Source organism: Erpetoichthys calabaricus, chromosome 4 (genome assembly GCF_900747795.2).
Source record: "Erpetoichthys calabaricus chromosome 4, fErpCal1.3, whole genome shotgun sequence".
NCBI classification, from domain to species: domain Eukaryota; kingdom Metazoa; phylum Chordata; class Cladistia; order Polypteriformes; family Polypteridae; genus Erpetoichthys; species Erpetoichthys calabaricus.
Genome location: NC_041397.2, coordinates 206,080,640 through 206,102,262, shown reverse-complemented (window position 1 = coordinate 206,102,262; position 21,623 = coordinate 206,080,640). Strand labels below are relative to the sequence as shown.

The window sequence follows — 21,623 nt, the reverse complement described above, 5'->3', positions numbered from 1 at the left end:
GCTCTGTGGTTACTCTCTCAGGTGGGCGTTAGCATATCATAATCCCTTGTACCAATAGCGACTTATAAAACCAACATTATAAAATACCAGAAATTATGCTGTGAAATCAAGCCCCAATTTATCCGTGGGAGAACTTATCCGCGAGTATATACGGTAAATGGAAAATATTTTATTCAAATCTTAAAACCTATGAAAGTAAACAGGAAAGGCAAAGTCACTATGAAATAGCCAAGTAATCTGGCATAAATTAAAAGGATATAAGTCTGGACAAAAATTAAGCTTTTGAAACAGGTTTATGGTCTATAAGGTTGAAAAATCAATGGGGTGGCACAGCAGTGCAGTGAATTGCATTATTGCTTCTTAGTTGCTTAAATGCGAGCTTGCACACTGTATGTGAAGAATTTGCTTGCGCTATCCATGTCTGCTAGAAGTCCAGTTTTCCTGAATATCTCTTAACACGTTCATGTAACCTTGACTGGCAACATATATTTCCAAAATGGATAAGAGTGTGGAAGGGTCTACCTAGAAACAGACTTGCAGTTCATCCAGGACTGTTTTTTTGCCATATGCCAAGTGCTGCTGGGACAGACCTTCTAACCCTATGCTAGATTAGTAGATTTAAAAATCGATGGATGAAGAAGTGTATTTCATCAAGATAAACAGCATCCAGTTCAAATGTATCAAGACAACCTTGGGTAGTAAAATAAATTACATCTCTGCATGATGCTTCTGTATATTTTCCAAATCCTCTTACATGGTCATGGTCATAGCATCTACCCCAGCAATATCAGGCACAAACACACAAGACAAACAACTAGTTAAACTTCTGTCTTTGTGGTGATGGAGAAAACTGAACTAGAAGGAAAAACTCCACATGAAAAGAATGAAAACTGCATTCAAACAGTGACCCAGCTGAAAACCACTGTATTTCCAAATGTCTAGGTCCTTGTTGCTATAACAGCTAATCACAGTGTCAACACAGCACCTTGCTACAATAAAATTTCTAACTTTCTTACAGTATGAACAGTATATTGCAGATTTTTCAAAATCAAATTCTATGTTTTACTCTTTATAAACATATCATACTATACGTTCAGGTAACCCTTTCCTTAAAACAAAGAAACAAATTAGTATTACTTCTTCCTGACATTTTAAGTGAAGAAGAGCTTGCATACTGACATTTTGCTACAGGATCAGCAACAGTAGAGTGTGAAAGACAGTTTAAGGAACCACGATGTCTGGTCAAGTGAAATAGTGGTCACCAACCTGGTGATTATAAATATGGTAAGATTCTCTTGGTTAACAAGAAAAACAGACAAAGACAAAACTAGGGATACCTGAGGCGCAGTGTCTTTTCTATACTCCTGTTAATGATTTTAGTGGATCATTGCATCTTTGTTGTTTGCAAACGATATTATTCTCTCAAAATTAAAATTTTCACCTCCAGATGTGAATTCAAGGTCCTCTCCCAGAACAGACGGACTTGCTCTCTACTAGTGATGGGGAAGCAACCACCCTAAGGAGGAGTCAGTTAAGTGAGGTAAATGTGATTAATGAGTTTCTATACTAACAAGCATTAGATTTTTAACTTACTGTATGTAATGAGGTCATCTCTAAAATATTTTGAAGTGACTATTCCTGTACAGCATTACTGGGCTCACTCTCTGTGATGGGGGATAGTTTAACAGTCCAGAAGGACTTAAGAGTAGAGTTGCAGCATTTAGCGTGGTTGTGCCATGCACATCCCACTAGAAAAGAGACCTATTGGCACATCCAGGACATGCTACAAAGAATGCATCTCTAATTTTGCCAGGGGATTCCTTTAAAGGGGTTGGAAACTGTTTCTGATTTGAAACCAATGTGACTCCCACCAGGAAAGCACATTATAAAATAATACATTATACATCAAAAACATTCTGTTCAGGTACTAATTTCTATGCTGCTTCTTTTTTGCAGGCTTGTCAACAATCTGAGATACATGTTGCAAGAAAACTCAAATATAATTAGAAATGCATATTTTCTTGTGGTGGGCTGGTGCCCTACCCGGGGTTTGTTTCCTGCCTTGCACCCTGTGTTGGCTGGGATTGGCTCCAGCAGACCCCCGTGACCCTGTAGTTAGGATATAGCGGGTTGGATAATGGATGGATGGATGTATATTTTCTCAGAAAGCAGTAAAGACTTACTAACATTGACTATATTTGTTATACAAATACACCAGGATTATTTATACAAAAACACCAGGATGATTTAAAAAACTAAATAATGGCAGAAAAGCAGACGCACAACTAAATATATTTAATGAGGGAAAAAAGTTAAGTACTATTTCTACTATGCACACTTATAAAAAAATAAAAACGGGAAGATATTAATAATGCCAGGAGACTTAAGAATGATTTGAATATTTAGAAAGCTGTTATTATGAAGTGATTTAATGACCAGAGTGGCAAATCTAGTTTTCAATTTTATAGTACCTTCCTAAGTGTTCACTATTTTTAAATGCAATGCAATTTCCAATTACTTGCTTATTGAACTACGTTTATATGTCTGTTTTGAATTAAAAACAAAGTTTTCCATTTTATCTTACATCCTCTGCTCCATCATAATTAATATAGCTTCATCATGTGTTGCTGAAATCAGCAAAAAAAATGGATATCTGATACAAACTCAATATGCTCCACATAAACTGTACAAGCCTTGTCTTTTTAATACTTTTTCCAACAAGCTTTGGAGACAAACTACCTAGAGTCAGCACATTTAAGCAGAACTACTTCCTAATGGATAATCGAGTGCCGTGCGTTTCCATACATTTTACTTATGCTGTACTAAAAGACTCACAGCTTGTAAATGGCGCAGAGAGAGTATGGAGCTGTCAAATCCTCCCCATGCATGACAGTCAGAGTATTCACCCTCTTCCAGCAAATATTGCTCACCCTTGTACTCCTCTTTGGCATAAGCAACCCAGCTGTAAAAGAAAAAGAAAATACATGGGAAATGATACTGTAGACCTCTGCAAGGTCAATAATCAAGAGCTATCCCTTAAATCACTGGAGGCCCTGGCTTTATAATTACAAATTCCCAGACTGATGCCAGTAAACCTTTCTAGTATGGTACTCAAATTATATATAGGATGGAAAAAATAACTCCATTTAACATTTCATTGACCTAAAGTACACACTAAGGCTCTCCAAAGGTTTGCAGCAATTTGATCAAAGGGATATTTACAGTGAAAATACCATTTCCAATTCCTGTATGAGCATAAAACTATTTAGATAATATGCCATGATGTACTGATTCTGCACACATAGCCCTAAGTAATATTTAGCTATTATTTTATATAACATCTGTCAAATGTAACATAGCATCAAACTTGGAGTAGCAGTAAAAAAGGTACATGATTTAGATTAGTACTGTGCACAGTTATCATTCTTTTATTTAAGGTTGTAGTTATTCCCTTCTCTCTATTACAGCATTTTTCTACTAAACCGCATAACATGAGTGGCACAGTAGTATAGTAGTAAATGCTGTCACCTTACAGCTCCATGAGGCAGGGTTAGAATCCCCTCCAGGCAGCTGCTTGAAACAAGGCTACACCTTCTCCATATATCTGCATGGATTTCTCTTTGTACGCTCTTGTTTTCCTCTCACATCCTAAACGCTGCCTGTGCAATTTAGGTTAACAGGTAAATCTAAACTGGCATGACTGACTGTGGGTGTACATGTGAGTATTTGTGTGTTTGATATGTTGGTGTCCCGTCCAGGGTTAATTCTTCCATTGCACCTAATGCTGCAAGAACAGGCCCCTGTTCCTTGTGAGCCTAATAGAAGTATTAAATATTAATTTTTTTTAAACACTGAAGAAAAAACAGGAGAGCTTTGTCAAGCATTTCTCAATTATTATTACTTTTAAAGACATTTGTGTTTACCTATGTCAATAATGCATATTAGCATACTTTTCTGGCACTGTTTTATATCTGTACATATTGAAGAGAACTGTATAAGTACTGAATTGAACTGAGATTACCTCTAAAACTTTTGCAGCTAAGTCAGGATGAAATCTGCTCTGTGAGCTAAAGCAAATATTACTTTCATAACCACACACCAACTACAACATCAGACGAATCACTTAAAAATATGTTAAGGTCTTCTTCTGAAAGAAGAATCACTTTAAAATGCCTAACTTCAGTGCGATACTGCTATATGCAGACCTGAAAACCGCACTTTGTTGGACAAATTTTCTTTAAGCCACCTGTGAATAAAATCTTTTAACACAGATGCTTACACTCCACCAATGACCATTAGGGAGCCAACTCCTGCTAGCCCTTTAACAGCAACCACAGAAGGGAGGTTGTCCTTGAACTCTTTAGATCTGCCAAGGAAAGAAGCTTTTTCATAAACTATGACCTGCAAGACAAGAAGTAACCAAAGTAAGCAAAAGACATGTTAATGGAGAAAACAGGCCTTTCTGAGGCTGCAGATTTTACAGATACATGTGTAGATTTTTGAAACCCTTTATGCTAAGGACTAAAATTATGTTCTACTAAATATGTAAGAAATTGTGTTATTTTTGAGTTCCTTGTAATACTCCCATAAAAATAACTATTAAAGATTTGCTTTACTTTGATTTGCCAAGGTGATTTCATTCTGTACACTATACAAATAGATAATCCACTAATTCAAACGAATCAAGATTATTGTCAAGTGCACTGAGCAGCAAATATAATAATAAGTAAGTCATTGTAATTTATGCTTTAAAGTAATTATGCAGTCATATGTCATTTATATACATGAATTTATAAGTACACAAGAAGTATTTTAGCTCGCATTATGAATATTGGATCCAATGTGAGCTGTGACACAAAGCCACTTTCAAATATAAACCTATAACTTGCCAGAATATTCTGTTTACATGATGGTTTATGGTGTATTGTTAGTGCAACTAAGTTTGCTGAATAATATTTGAATAAGATGATACAAAATATCAGCCACAACACTCTGCTGCTCACTTCTTTATTAGTTGTCTGTCTATTATAACTGTTTAACATTGAGTGTTGTCTTGTTGAAATGCAATCAGCCATGGAATCTTTCAACCTTTTCTCCAACCCAAGTCACAGCTGAAGAGGCAAGTCTTCAGTAAAAAGCAAGGCACTTGCCCATAATCCTGCTGTACCAAAAAATCTTGCGTTTCATTCGCACTGCCTTTACATTTGGTTATTTCAATAATTAAATTCAGCAGTAAAGGTTATTTCAAGAAGTAAACTTAGCATTAAAGGTCAAGTCTTATTTTATCTTAATGTTCTGGTATTTTTTCCTTACCTTTACGAGTTTACATGACTGTTACTGTCACATATACAGAATACAGTGAAATTCTTACTTGCTAGTGCTAATCAACATGCAACACATCACCACTCTCTGACGCCATGATTAATGAGTGTAACAAGCTTACTTCAAAACTTCTGTCTTCCTATTCTGAAATAAGACTACATGATAAAATAATCTATTTTTTAGGCAGCGCATGTCCCTGGCAAAATACACATGTAGTTCAAATTGCCTGCTACATTACAAAGAAGGATCACAAAACTCTTAAGTCTCACTCCTAGTAAGTTTCTACTGGATTTCAAAATTTTGCTAAATTTATTAATACTTTTATACGCAGCACAATAAGTTCTAGAGTCACAAGATACAAACACTCATATATTTCCAAGAACAAATACTATTACTGTGGGCAGTAGTGCTTTTGGTTCCACAGGTCATAAAGGCGGGAATGAATAGCCAACAAATATAAGGAATGCATCATTGGCTGCAGCATTTAAAACAGAATGTAATACTTAATACTTTTTGTACTGAGCAATATGAGCCCAAATAGACAAGTTTTTTGGCAAGATTCATGGCATCTCTATGCCTTTGGCAGAAGGTTTTATATTATTAAGTATTATTAACGTGTACTATGTCAGATTCAGGACTTGTGTGATTTGGTTAACTCATGTTTATTTTCAACTCCTTAAAAACGTGAGCGTTTGACATTTTTCAATGCTCTGCAACAATATCTTAAAATCCATATAACTGAAAGGAAGAAGAAACAATACTGCACATCTGAAAAAAAAATTAAACAGCGTTACTATAGCTACACTAGATCACACAATCAACAGTGTAGCTATAGAAGAGAGGACTAGACAGGGTATAGTTTTCAGGAGGAGTACCAGCTGAGTATAACATACCCTGGTAAATGCACACATGTACAAAGCCACATATGGTGGTTCTTATCAAGTCAATCACTAGTAGGACAGCCTGATATGCAGTCAATTAGTGCTGCATTTTATAAAGTACTGACAAAGTGCACATTCAAGTTTATTAGTTTTACTCAGATAAACATAATTTCCAGATTAGGAAAATTTGATGTGTTCCCAGCATTGTGTAAACATGGCCTTTGCACCAAATAAAAGAATCACTGCACATTAGTTAGTAGCAATCCAGTTAAATGGTAAACAGTGGAGAGACAAATCTTTAAGTGCTTCCACATCTTCTACAAGGAAACAGGGTATTGACCAGTAGATGCTTTGAGCATGGACTTAGAAAGTACTTACTAGGATAAAGTCAAATAGTAATCCTGGCTCATAACTACACAAATAATATAGTTAATTGCTTTTTTATTAGTTTTTCTGCATGTAATCTCAGGACTGGGTGTATTAGGAAACAAATACAGATTGGTGACCCGTAAATAAACTTGGTTAATAACTCAGTCTAGGTTTAGAACACATAAACCAGTTTATGTGCCATTACACAATATACAGTACTTTATTTACCATGTAAATTTGTCTGTTTTCAATAAGCATCTGGTGTCTACATATCTTCCTGCAGAGCAACAGACCAGTCCTTTAAGTCTAAACGATATGGTTCTCATTTTGTGCATGGTGGTGGGAAAGCCTGAGCTATGTTCAAAATCACCTTAATGTTGCCTTAGTTATAAAATTGTCTCTCATCAAAATTGTGCTACATGCAGCCAGAGTATTTTTGATATCATTAACAATCACCCAGTTCCGTTTTCTTTAAAGAGTGGTCACAGTTTTTAATAAAAATGTGTCTGGTTTTAACTGTTATGTGGGAACATTCATTCAGCTTTGTAAAAAGAACTGGATAAACATTATAAATGTAAATACTTTAACAATAACAAACAAAACAAGCTTTATATCCTGCAGCAGTAAAGAAAAAAAAATGAAGTTGAGGATTTATAATTAAAAACTTCATGAAATTCTGCTTTATTTTCAAAACTCTGTTAATCCTTTACTGGTTTGGAAATGAAATTACACATTCAAATAATCAGAATATTACTTACTTTGGGATCCAGAGGCGTCTGTACTTTAAGCCCTCCCTGAATAGAAAAAGAAAGAAAATTATTCCTGCTGCAATGAAAACATTCATATTTTAACCCACAACAAATGGAACACATCAGCACTGTCAGTTCTGCTGCCAGGCTGCAAAAATAAAGTAAATGAAACCATATTATTTGGAAAAGGATAATGATATATTTATGATAAACCAGTTTAGTTTGTATTAAACAAAAATAGGGTTAACATAGAAAACTCCAAGAGACATTAAAAATTGTCAGTTTTGCTTAAACAGTATATTAACAATCAGGTCAGTTTAAAGCATATATTGGAATAAACAATTCCTAAGACATGGAAACAATGAGCAAAAAGATGAACATGAAATCCAAAAATATTTAGGTTGCCCTGCCAAGCAAATATTTGGAACAATATAAGCAAAAAAATGCATTGCAATAAAGTCAATCTGCTATCTATTAATCCAGTATGTAGTGTAAATCTGCAATAAAGCGATCAAGGTGTACAATTTTTGGACAGCAGTGTTTTTGTTTTGCCTAAATAAACTGCTTTGCTTCTTATGTAGATATTATAGATCCAGCAATTAATTGAAAGTGTTTCAATAGACTAGACTAGACTTGCATTAGGTGCAAGGTAAGAACAAATACTTGAATTTGGCACTAGTCTAGCACAAAGAAATATAGATTAACTACTGTATACATACAGGCCCTAAAATGTTGCTTGGTAAAGTGATTTGATTTTCCTTATGGAAGACTACAAGATGGTAGTATAATCTATATAATATAAAATAAACATTGAGCACACAACCAGAAGAATATAGTAGCCATCTGTCTAAGGTATACCCGATTTATTTGATTCTACACAGAAAGATTTACTTTGATAAATATCAAAATGTGTTTGGCTGGCTGTGTAACTTTAAGCTGGCTCAGTATAAGCGAGTTCAGTAATGCTCAGGAAGTGTCCTGTCATGAACTGATACATTGTTCAGGATTGCTTCTTGCTTTGAGCCCAATACTGCTGGGAAGAGATCTGCAAAGAGATTTGCCTCACCACAATCTTTAATTTGGATTAACTAGGCATGATAATTAATAGATATAAATTCACATGAGACAAATTTAAAATTTAATTTCACGATTTTGATTTGTGCCCTAATTTTTTAGTTAACACAACATCTTTCCTAGATGAGTGTGTGGCCTCTTAGAATTATGTAACCAGATAAAGTAACCCATAAAGACGTAGAGTTGGGCCAATTGACGACCTCATGAGGAAGAGAAGTGACTTGGAGAATCTGTGTAGAAGTGATGCAAGTAAACTTTAGGCTTTAAATATGCATTTTGTGCTGCATAAATTTGTTGGCTTTCTTTTATTTGTCTTAAAAATGGCACTTAATTTCAAATCTGAAAATAGTGCATTGGCAAAAGCAGACATAGAACAATGACTTTCAGATGTGTATAATTTTCCATAACATAACATACTCAAATTTGATCATTGCAATTTATGGTCATGGAACAGTGTACCCTATTTCAGCAGGGCTGGTTCAATGCAGAAAACGAGTCTGGAAGATGAGACAGTTCATTACAGGGCTTATTCACACACAAATCACCCACTCACACCAGGCAAATTTGCAATTGTTAATTATTTAAAATAACCTTATTGCCAAATACAAATGGCCTGCTACAGTGCAAGCAGACTGTTTAACCTCTTTGCATCTACAGTATTAGCCAATGACTTCGATACTTTATTTAGAAAGTCTCTACTATATTTGTACTTCCTATCATAGTAGATGGTATAACTGTAAATGCGTGGACTAGTTCTGTCCAAAATGCAACTATACAGCTGGGGAATGAGCAACTTTGTAAAAACTGAATAAATATCAACATCAAGTGTAATTTTGGATTTGACTCTCAGTACTCATTCTTTTAAAAAGTTGTAGTTTAGTTTTTCCCCCCCAACATTCCAAAAAGAAAATATGAAATGAAATATACCTAGTTAAACTGCAATGTTCAACTAACTTAATTTCCAAGAGTCAAATGACTACCTTTTAAAGAGATGTAGCCTGCACTCAGCCAAAATATACAGGAAAATAGAAATGATTCCTTTTAAAGTATCTTGTTTCACTTAACCATGACAAATGTGGCAGCTTGCCAATAGTACATTAGGCTGACTGGCAAAATAAAAACAGAAGTGAAACCTTGATTTTATATACAGTACATACATTTTTTAATCATGCACTCATACTTTAATGGGCAGTTCTGCCTGGTGGATTTTCTATTAGTGGAGATGCATTCCCTTTTACAGTGGATCCTAATGAACTTGTCTGATTATCGGATCTGACTGCATTTTGTGTGTGTGGATGTCAAATACCATTTTCATTGGTCTCAAGGACCTGACACCATTAACGTGTTGCTTCTTCTCTTCTGAACAGCCATTAACTTCTAACACTGTGATGTTTCCGCAAAAGTTGAAGTCATCATAGGCAAGCCAGCTATAAAAACAAACAGAAAACAGTTAAGGAAATAGTTAGAAATACTTTATTCATGTGGTCTTATTTTGTAAATAAGTGAAAACAACTAATTTCATCAAGGAGTTAACGTTAATATTCTGGAGGACCATCCAATGAGCATTTACGAAAGAAAATTAAAATCATAAAGCATAACAAATGTGTAAACAAAAACATACATGCTTGTTTATGCACACCATTGTAATTTTTGTGCTGCTGACAACTTCAATCCAAATCAAAATTCTACTTATGATTGTGAGAGCTAAATTTACAAAAGGAATGAACAGGTATATCCACAATTTACAATAAAAAATGACAAAGAAAATATTTTGGCTGTATACAATTAAAATATAAAGCCAAAATGTAGTCTCTCTAACCTTCTTTTCCATTTACTTATAATTCCAATTATACTGAGGAAAATTGCACAACACATTATAAAAAAATATATGACATTATAGTAAATTAAGTGTTTACACATTAAGGTGCCATCACTGGTTAATAAACTGAAGACTGAGTGTAGAACTGAAACATATAAAATATTTTAAAATATTAATACTGATGTTCTAAAGTGAAAAAAGCAATTTATTTGTTCTATGGTAAGACTGGACACTGTTAGCTTCGCAAGGCCAGACGAGACTCTCAAATGAGAATACATAAATGGGGTACAACTCATTAAAAAATGTGTAGCAAGTAGCTATGAAATCCTATGCTGCAAAGGCTATACCCACTTCTTCCTAAAACATCAACTCCTAATTCCTCCAGTCCATGTGTATTAAACCACCACCAGGGTTTAAGGAAGAAACCAAAAGATACCATACAAAAGACTTGACTTTGAGAGAAAATAAAAAGCTAAAATTGCTGTTATCCATTCAGGAGCTCAGTAGCACAAGATAACTTAAGCTTAATAATTAATTTACATGTTGTGATGAGTGCTGCAAGAGTAAAGACAGAAGACAGACGCACATAAATGTAGACAACCACAGCTACAGAGCACCACATGTTTGAAAAGTGTCTCTTTCTGCTACAATATCTTTTTGTTGTTTTAACTATTGCATAACAACAGCAAATAGAGCTTATATATAAGCTTATCAGGTGAAAGAAAACACTTTTATACTCAATTGTTTTTTTACACAGCACATTGCTAAAGCAAGTATTTGTACTTCCAACAAGCAAAAGAAATTAAAAAAGTGGAATTCCATCACTTTGATTATAAGCAATTGAAAGGAAAAATGCCTTTAGATTAGATTAGTGTAATAGTGTAATACAGAATTCTTTTGCAGAGGCAGCATACATTGGTCGGAGTGTGTTGGTGTAAGGAAGAAAGAAAACAAAAAAGATTACAACTGTAAAAAAAAAAATCAAAAAAAGATAAAGGAACAAGTTATCCTTCCACTTGAAATGTTCACCAATTAAGCAAACTGTCAAAAATAAGTTGAAAGCAAGAAAGAAAGAAAGAAAGAAAGAAAGAAAGAAAGAAAGAAAGAAAGAAAGAAAGAAAGAAAGAAAGAAAGAAAGAAAGAAAGAAACTCTGTTATTTAAAACAATGAATCATCAATAAGCATAAAGCTCCTTTGTTACAATCTTCAGTTGCAAATTCCTTTACGGACAAATTTTGCCACTTCAGACATTCCAGGCCGCTGACTACCACTGTGACAAACATCCCATAACAGCCACTGCTAAAGCTGTGACAATTAAATAAAGCAAAGCTATAGCATTACTCAGGAAACCCCGGTACACCAAAAGCCATACAACTGCCAATGCAGAAATGCTAATGAAAAGGCTAAGAATATAGTTAACAATGTGAACAAAGATAACAAACTTTCAACAAGTTTAAATAAAGCCACTTATCACAAAGATTACTCAGTTATGTGATTTAAAAATGTGCCGTGTACACCTACAGAATTTTAATGTGTTTTTTCCTTAGCTTTAGCTTTGGCCTGTGTCTCTTTGTTGTTTTGTTTTTGATGTGGATAGCATATGTGTTTGTGTGTGTGAACTGTGCAATTTACCTACAAATGTTTAGGCCTGACAGGCTTTCACTGAGCAGCAAGATAGAAAGCAAAAGATCATTATGAAGATATAAATCACTTGTATAAAGTGGGATAGCACAGTTATCACAGTAGAAATGAGACTATGTAATAAAATTATTTACTTACTTATCTACCTATTAATGTATTTATTTATTTACTTACAAAGCCTCTTTAAAATGCCAAAATTCTCCCAGAGAACAAATAAAAGTTCAATCTATCAACCCGTTAGAAATTTTCTCATATAATTTTTTACTGTGGTTTGCCACATCAGGAAGCTGCCTGTGTTACCCGTTGCAAAAGAGACCAAGTACCCCTCGCTACAGACTGCAGAATAGAATGCACCTAAACATAGGTCAAATTAAACATTTAATTCTGCCCATAATGCACACAAGTTACATCCCATTCCACATGCTGGTAGTGACAGTTGTCTGGCTACAATGACTGTAAGCAGGATATGCCTGGTTACACTATGGTTCAGATTACGGTTGTGGAAGAGTTATTTAACTCAAATAATGGGCCTGGTCACACTATAGTTAAGATTATAGTTGTTGAATGGTTATCAGACTCAAATAAGGATGACTGCTGTGTGAACCAAGATAAATATAATGTGCAGTTATCATCATTTGTGTGTTGGTCATGTCTTTCCTGTCAAGCATTGAAGCCGGCAGGACCCAAAAGCATGACGCCTATGAACTACAGACAGAGTTAAATGTTTCACACTTTAAAGTTTAGGTGCACACAATTCTGCATGCTGCAGAAAAGACCCTCTAAAGCAGATAGCACGTGGTTCCAAGTGGGTGTTTGTTACCTTCTGACATAATGCAGCATATACTGGTACAACTGTAGAGATGGAAAAAGAATTTATAATCATGAATACTTCAGAAAATATATGCTATAATTGTAGACAGCAGAATCGGACAACAGCAGGGCTTTGGCTACTTTTGTTTTATGAATGTTAAAACTTATATTTTGAGTTGTTATGTTTTGTATGCGGTATAACATGATGACAAGAGAGTATATACTTTTTCCTTGTCATAACTTAAAGCTTTCAATTTTTGAAGTAGTCAGTTCAATCTCATGTGTGTTATGGTACTATAATTAACATGCTTTTTGCAATATGCTCACATATTTATTTTACAAATGTTAAACGACTAAGGAACAAAGAATAATACAGAGCTATGAAAAATTAGGAAAATAAAGTACTACAAAGAAACAACAATTATCAAGAAGTGGTTAAGACAGAGTGCTGACAGCATTAAATAAATCTGTGATGTTACTGTACATACATGCAGGTACTTCCACAGTCTATTATAATCAGTGTGTGAAGTGGGCTGGTATGCAGCATTTTCCCCTTTTTGCCTAAAGAACTGCAGCAGTAAATGTATAATTAAAAGTTGTGCGAATACAACGATATCAATTTTTGGCCATACCACTCACACCTATTATTAGGCTGGACCGCATTTCTGTAATAGACAAACTTGTTCAGAAAACGGATGGGTGGATAGTGTTTCTCTACAACCAATTGAAATGAAATGAAATTTCAAATGAAATTTCTTCCTCAAATCACATTTGCTTTGAATTAATTTTGTTTTGCAGGAGCAGATTTACAGGTTCCTTTCACTGAAGTGTAGACTTGAGCAACTCTCCAGAGACCCAAATTTATATGATCCTGATCAGACAGCCAACAAAGAGAAGTAACCAGTAGTGAGAAATCAAAGTCGCTCACCCAGCGGGTGGTGGAAACTTAAAGCCAACAGTCTCTTAGTGTTTCAAATGGATGCGGAAAAAGTCGAAAGCACCGAAGTTACTGCAGAAACAGATAAGATGAACTCAGCGCTAAACATAAGTTCCATCTGTTTTCTGCCTGTTGAGGGCACGTTTATATGTTGTGTGTCTTGCAGAATATACAGTTCAGGTTTTCTGGCTGACAATGTAGATGGCTGCACCTGCCAAAACTGTTTAGTTAATTCAGAGTTGGTCGGGAAAATACATGAATTGGAGGACCGCATTAGGAACCCGATAGCAATTAGGCAAACTGAAAATTGGATCAACTCGGTTTGCTACCTCACATGACGTTGAACTGACTACTTCTGATTTGGCTTCAGTCTCTCCAGGTCCCACTGTAGTCAGTATGTGGCTGAAATCAGCAGCACCAATTCAGCCACAGGGTGAGTGGGTAACAGTAAGACGGGGGTCTAAGATGCCAAAATCTAGTCCCTCGGCACTCAGGTCACCAATTCAGACCCAGAACACATTCTCTGCACTCTGCAGCGCGACCGTGGATCCTGAAAACAACAGTGCTCATAACTGGTGATTCCATAATGTGGAATGTTAGAATTCCAAAGTATGTTAAACCAGCAGTTAATGTTAAATGCCTCTCAAGGGCAAAGACTTCTGACATAGAGGCCCAATTTGATTGCATCGCCGACGATTAAGTATCTACGTTATTGCTGCATGTCAGTACTAATGATATTTATTTACAGCAATCTGAGGTATTAAAGAGGAACTTCACCTCTCTATGCACCAAAGCTAAAAGAAAATATCAGAATTTAGTTGTATCTGACCCTTACCAACATTACTGTATAAAGAGGGGATGTGATTTATAGCAGATTGAGTTCCCTTCACTGCTGGCTAGAAACCTGGTGTGCAAATAAAAGCATAGCCTTTGTGAACATTTGGGATGATTTTTGGGAAAGGCCTGGATTTTTCAAAAGAGATGATCTAACTGGAAGGAATCTTATGTATTAGCCCAAAATATGGCAACAAAACCATCTGGCTGACTGAATAGAGCACAATTCAGGCTGCAGTCGTGTGATCTTAAATCACAGGCTGTTATTTATCCCATCTGTTACTTTCCTGAAGCTGTTACCCATAATCCCTGCTGTGGGACATCCAGCAAATGTAGTCATGATATAGACCTTAAATTACTTGATAAGCAAAAAAAAGGTGTATAATTAGAAAAACAGATACAACCAGACCCTCCACCAGGGGCACCTGTAATAGAAACTTAGTTCGAATTAAAACAAATAATATATTACCAGTTCAGGAAGAAGTATGCAGTTTTAAAGGCTGCTTATTGAACATTCGCTCTCTTGGCAATAAAGCTGTTTTGGTAAATGATATTATATTAAGTACAAGGTCTGATTTCTGTCTTCTCACTGAAAACCGCCTTAGGAAATCTGATGCTGTTCCCCTAGCTGAGGCATTATCAGATGGATACTCATTCCTTGATAAATGTAAAGATTCTGGTCGACAAGGAGGCCTTGGAATAATTCATTGTAACAAAATGCAAACGCTTCTAAAAACTTCACATTTGAGGCATTCATTTTAAATATTAAAACAGATTCCAACACAACTGTACTGCTAGTTTACAGACCACCAAGGCCATATTCATTGTCCATCCATCCATCCATTATCCAACCCACTATATCGTAACTACAGGGTTACGGGGGGTCTGCTGGAGCCAATCCCAGCCAACACAGGGCGTAAGGCAGGAAACAAACCCTGGGCAGGGTGCCAGCCCACCGCAGGGCGCAAACACACACACACCCATACACCAAGCACACACTAAAGACAATTTAGGATCGCCAATGCACCTAACCTGTATGTCTTTGGACTGTGGGAAAAAACCGGAGTACCCGGAGGAAACCCATGTAGACACAGGGAGAACATGCAAACTCCATGCAGGGGGGACCCGGGAAGCGAACCCAGGTCTCCTAACTACGAGGCAGCAGCGCTACCACTACACCACCATACCGCCTAAATTCATTGTTCATGACTGAATTTGGCAACCTTTTATTCTGATTGGGCTATAAATTATGATCCTGTAGTTTTGATGTGGGATTTTAATGTACTCATTGATGTGGAAACTGACACTTTTTGCAAATGTTTTACTTATTTGTTAAATTTATTAGGATTTTGTCAGATTGTCAAAGGTCCAACATAACCACAAACTAGATTTAATTGTAACTTACAAAGTTGAAATTCAAAATTTAAATATTACTCCATTAAATGAAGTTATTTCTGATCACTACTTAATTGTATGAATTGGTTCTGCCCTTACCAATACACTCACAGATTAAAACAAAGACAGTGCGACATATAGATTGTAATTTTGCTTCAAAATTTAAAGATACTTTTAGTAAGTCAAGTGTAATTTTAGAAAACCATTTAGATCAGATAATATCACATTATAATGTGATCTTGAGAGATGCTCTGGATGCAGTGGCTCCCCTTAAAACAAAAGTGACCGTAGTCTAATGAGAACACTCGAGCTCTTAAATTAGAGTGCTGAAAACTGGAGCGCAGAATGAGAACAATAAAGCTGCAGGTCTTTTAAATTGCATGGACAGAGAGTGTTCTTAAATAACAGGTTACAATAATAATATTGTACAGTTTAGAACAGTGGCTAAATTAACAAATGTGAATTCAGATCTATAGTGCAAAATGCTAACAGACATTAGCAGTACAGATTTTATGAACTTTTTTAATGTGAAAATTAAAAATATAAGATTCCAGATCTCAGCATCATAGTTCAAAACACAAACTAGCTTGGCAGACCCCATCTCACCTTGCATTCAACACTTTAGAAATTTTAATCCTGTAGCAGAGCAGGAAGTCTGACATTAATTTCTAAAATGACTTCCTACTACTTGTTCCCTAGACCCAGTTTCAACAAAACTAGTAAAAAGTGCAATGGATGTTCTTGCAGCTCCTATTCTTCACATTATTATTAGTTCATTATTGCATGGCACAGTACCTGATGCACTAAAAGTGTCAGTCATTAAACCATTACTTAAAAAGTCAGACCTAGACCAACACATACTTAATAACTATAGACCCATTTCAAATTTACCCTTTCTCTCTAAAATACTTGAAAAAGTAGTTGCCAATCAGCTTCAGTCACACCTTACACATCACAATTTATTTGAGAAATTTCAGTTTGGCTTTCGCACTGGTCACAGTACAGAAATGGCACTAACGCGTGTTGTAAACGACATTCTGATATCCTCTAATAAAGGAAACTCCATTGCAATTATGTTGTTAGACTTAAGCACAGCGTTTGACACCATTGACCATTCCATTTTACTGCACAGGCTAGAATATAATGTTGGGCTTACAGGCAATGTCCATGCCTGGTTTAGCTCTTATTTATCAAATCGATTCCAGTGTGTACAGAAGTATGGTGATAGTACTCCATCACTATACATAGAACTGAGATATTGTGTCCTGCAAGGCTCAGTACTGGGACCTTTACTGTTTTCACTTCACATGCTTCCAATGGGATGTGTCATTAGAAAACATGTTTATTTCCACTCATTCGCAGATGACACCCAGTTATACCTTTCATTTAGATCAAATGAAGTTTCTCCGATGTTGTCTTTAATTAGTTGTGTTAGGGACTTAAAAGGAGCAGATGGATGAGAACTACTTGTCTTTAAATACAGACAAAACCAAGATATTAATTACTGGAGGGAGTGATACTGATCACAACAATATTCTGTCATCATTTAACTCAGTTGGAATCACCATTAAGTTTACTGAATCAGACCACAATCTAGGAGTTATCTTTGATTCTAGCATGTCATTTAAAGTGAACATTACAAAGTTGTCTAAATCATGTTTCTTCCATCTTAAAAATCTTGGGAAGGCATTTAAAATAAGTGGGATTCTGAGAAATTAATTCATGCATTTATTTCTAGTAGGATTGACTACTGCAATTCAGTGTTCACTGGATGTTCAAAGTGTTCTTTATACAGCTTCTAGTTAATCCAAAATACTCCTGCAAGAATTATTACAAGAACAAGAAAATATGCACAAATAACTCCAGTTCTTAAATCCTTACACTGGATCCCGGTTAAGTTTAGGGCAGATATCAAAATCCTCCTTTTAACATATAAAGCCTTAAATGGCCAAGGTCCGGCTTAATTATCTGAACTTATTATGACTTACAAACCATAATGTACATTAAGATTTTGGATGCCGGTCTGCTTATGATTCCAAGGATTAATAAAATAATAGTGGGAGTTCAAGCTTTTAGTTACAGGGCCCCTAAACTGTGAAATGGTCTGCCTGCTACTATAAGAGGTGCCTCTTCGGTCTCAGCTTACAAATCAAGGCTGAAGACTGCTGATTAACTGTACATACTGTATCTTTGTTGTTAGTCATTAGCATTAAAACATAAGTAATATGATAGTTACAATTTTTACTAACCTTCACCTATTCTGTTTCTCTTGTCGGTACTCAAATGTGGCACTTCAAACCACTGCCCTACTGCCAAGTTGTTTGCCTGCCTAAGGTAAAGTCATCTCTGGTTGATGATTGCAGGAATCATCAGGTAAAGGGGTCCTTTCATCAGATTGGTTTCCCCAGCACTGACTCAGCTGTGGAATGGCCAATAGGGGGAGGAAGTTTGATAGCCGCGGCCTCCAGGACTTTGAACAAATCTAAATCATATTATGTAATATCATCTACTGTTGAATTCTGCTCAGTACTTGTAATATTTCTATTGCATTATTATATTGTATTGAGGATTACTTGTGTTCTTTCCTGTATATTGTGTTGCGTTTACCCCCTTTTTTTTAAACCCACTGCATGCCCAACCTACCTGGAAAGGGGTCTCTCTTTGAACTGCCTTTCCCAATGTTTCTTCCATTTTTTTCCCTACAAGGGTTTTTTTTAGGAATTTTTCCTCATCTTCTTAGAGTGTCAAGGCTGGGGGGGCTGTCAAAAGGTAGGGCCTGTTAAAGCCCATTGCAGCACTTCTAAAATTAAATTAAAGCGTACTGATCCATAAGAGAACAACGCTTTGACTAGTAACATTCTTATTTCAGGCTAACCCATGAAGAATAATGAATGGTTCCCATAAGATGGGAAGCACTGCTATGGCATCTGATGTCTTAGATTTCAGAAAGTCAATCTATTGCAGAAATTATAACAACAACATAAAAAATAACTGGTATTCTAAACTGAAAGTGTCATGTGGTAATCATTTGACATGGTTAAGTAAAATATACAAACAAGGCTTACAAGTACACAGGCAAAAATGTAGACTCACACAGATAAATGAAAAAAAAAAACATGATTACGGATAGAATTGATAGAAAGGAAAAATCACTTAAAACCCAAATGTAAAATAAAACAAAATCAGTGTATGTGATCCATAGGTATCAGCTGATGTCTGAACTAGCTACAAATTGTGTGAATACACAGATGTTTTAACTTGTTTTATATATTGTTAAGTGTGCTAATCCACAAAGACTACCATTTTAGAACTCTTAGAACCATGGGTTATATGTGAAGAAATTATAGGACTATAATATTCCATATTTCATAAACATTCACTAGCCTTAGTTATGTTCTAATACTGTAGAAGATGTATATTACTGATTGGCTTCATATACCAGGACAATTCTGAGCCAGCTGTAGCTCATCAGCAATCACTCACTTTTCAAGAAAATAACTTGGTGTTTAGCCATTTTATCCTGTCATTTTGGAGGTAATTTTGTTCTATGCTGTTTAAACACTGCTTGCTCAACCATTTTTTTCACTCTGACTTTATTTTTATCTTTGATATGCAAGATGCCACCAAGTCTCCAGACGTCTTTTGAAAAAGTATTACCAATACTGGTGCTGATTTCTGTTGAGTTTGAATCTCATTCCATTTCTTCTGAAAGCATTGCTTTTCTTCTTTGAACTTTAGTTGTCAACTACTGTTAACATGTTTTATTAGAAGACATCTCGGCACAGTGTTTCATTTAAAAATAGCATACCATGCCATTTTCTGAGCCTGCTTAAACCTGAGCAGGATCGCGGGGGTAAAAAACACATACATACATACATACATATACATACATACATACATAATCATTTTAATTGACACAATGATGCATTTTGGAAACTGTGATAATGATTCATCATAACCTGTGACTGAACAATATAACAAACATTTATGATGATTCATTGAAGTCATCATTGCTTTTTATATCAGGAAACATTCCATGAATGCCAAATACAGTGTAAAAATAATAAAGTAGCTTTTCAGGTTTCAAATCTGATAGACTCCATCTGTCTCTAAATAGATGGTGCCCATGTCATTGACAGAAATGGAAAAAAATTAGCATTTTTAAGAAATGACTAGTAAGGCATTTTGGTCACTACAATGAGAGTGAAATGTTTCAAATTCATAACCTATTATTAAAATATTTCTGTAACAAAGTAGCAACCTATAGAAATACTTAATGTTTGTGATCTTGTTTGTGATCACTAGGTATTGCTGCACAATTCAGAATGAAGGAGTTGGGAATCGGTTGAAAATTCTTATTTTAAAAGAATTTTGACAATGGTTACTCATCTTTTTTTTTTTTTTTTTTAGGTATTTTCAGTTTTGTACATTTTATGAAAGTGAGTTAACTCTATTGATGAACAATGCCATCTGACAACAGAGATATTTTCAGGTGTCTAACAGAAAATATGCTGAATATTGAAAAGAAAATCTGCAGAATGAGCAATATGCCAGCACAATAGGTTTAGAGCTAGCATTTCAACTTTAAAACATGAGCATTTGTTTTTAAAAAAATCTGAAGGAAAAACCTGAAAAATTTAAGTGAAAAATATTTTCTTTGATAACATATTGTTTTAAAGGTATGGTCACAAAACTCAGGTTATTTCTTTCCACATTTGTTTATAAAAGTCTTTCTCCATTTTTTTCACATTTCCTCAATTTATTTTTCACATGAGAAAGGATATATTTATTTGCTAAATGGCCAGATTCTTTTTTTTCTCTCAGCAAGTATTACTCACCTTCCTGAATGAACAGTGAAGGAGGAAATGCCAGGGACTTGTCCATATGTTTCCAGCTTCTTGATTTCTTTTTGGATGAGCTGAGATGAACCCCCCCTCCCAGCTTCTGGCCAGATCTCAATTTCTGGTCCACTGGTGTCCTAATGCAAAATGACATAAGAGTAAAGGTCAGGGGATGTGTATGTGTTTTAAGAAAATAATGCTTTTAAGAATGATTATTCTATGCAAGTTAATAACTGAAATACCCCAAAACAAATGAGTGGTGTATATTTTCCCAATGAAACATAACACTTCAGCTCTAGGTCTATGAATGAACACTAGTCCACCACACACGTAAACGTTGAGATGCATTGTTATTTACATACAGTGTGGTGGCAGCAGTGTGGTACGGTGGTCAAGGCTTTGGACTTCAAACCATGAGATTGTGGGTTCAAATCCCATCACTGATACTGTGTGACCTTGAGCAAGTCACTTCACCCACCTGTGCTCCAATTGGAAAAACAAAAGAAATGTAACTAATTGTACCTCAAATAGTGTAATATACCCGTAAACCATACTGTATACAGCACCTAAATGAATGACCTATAAATAACAGACTTTCAAGATATAAGCATAGAAATGTATTTAATTATATGTCCATTACACAAACAGAACCACAAATGTAACAACTACCTCAGCAGATTTATTAAGCTTGTAACGGTTGTCACTGGCAGTCTGCACCTTTCCCTAGACCTGTTAATGATGAAATGGCTGAATGTGCAAGGCCAGCCAATGGTTCATGAGAAAGGGAACACCTGGCTTGGAGGGCCAAACAAACTAAGGGGAGGAGCCGACCATATGTAAATCTGTGGAAAAAATGTGAAGGAGGAGAAGAGAGGCCAAAGCAGAAGCGGACGCCACCAAAACAACAAGAGGGAAAGCTACTGAACTCACTGAAAAAAGACAGGTGAACCC

The 21,623-nt window shown here is 35.5% G+C and overlaps 1 protein-coding gene across 2 annotated transcripts in view; it reads right to left on the bottom strand.

Annotated features, from left to right (window-relative positions):
• LOC114650539 (uncharacterized) overlaps positions 1-21,623 on the bottom strand; it is a 149,139-nt gene that overhangs the window by 60,923 nt on the left and 66,593 nt on the right. For both annotated transcript variants that reach the window (XM_028800230.2, XM_051926838.1), the window contains 5 exons: positions 20,670-20,809; positions 9,702-9,822; positions 7,331-7,366; positions 4,280-4,401; positions 2,836-2,962 (listed from right to left, as the gene is read on the bottom strand). In XM_028800230.2, coding sequence (XP_028656063.2) covers positions 2,836-2,962; positions 4,280-4,401; positions 7,331-7,366; positions 9,702-9,822; positions 20,670-20,809 — 546 coding nt within the window. The remainder of the gene's footprint in view (positions 1-2,835; positions 2,963-4,279; positions 4,402-7,330; positions 7,367-9,701; positions 9,823-20,669; positions 20,810-21,623) is intronic.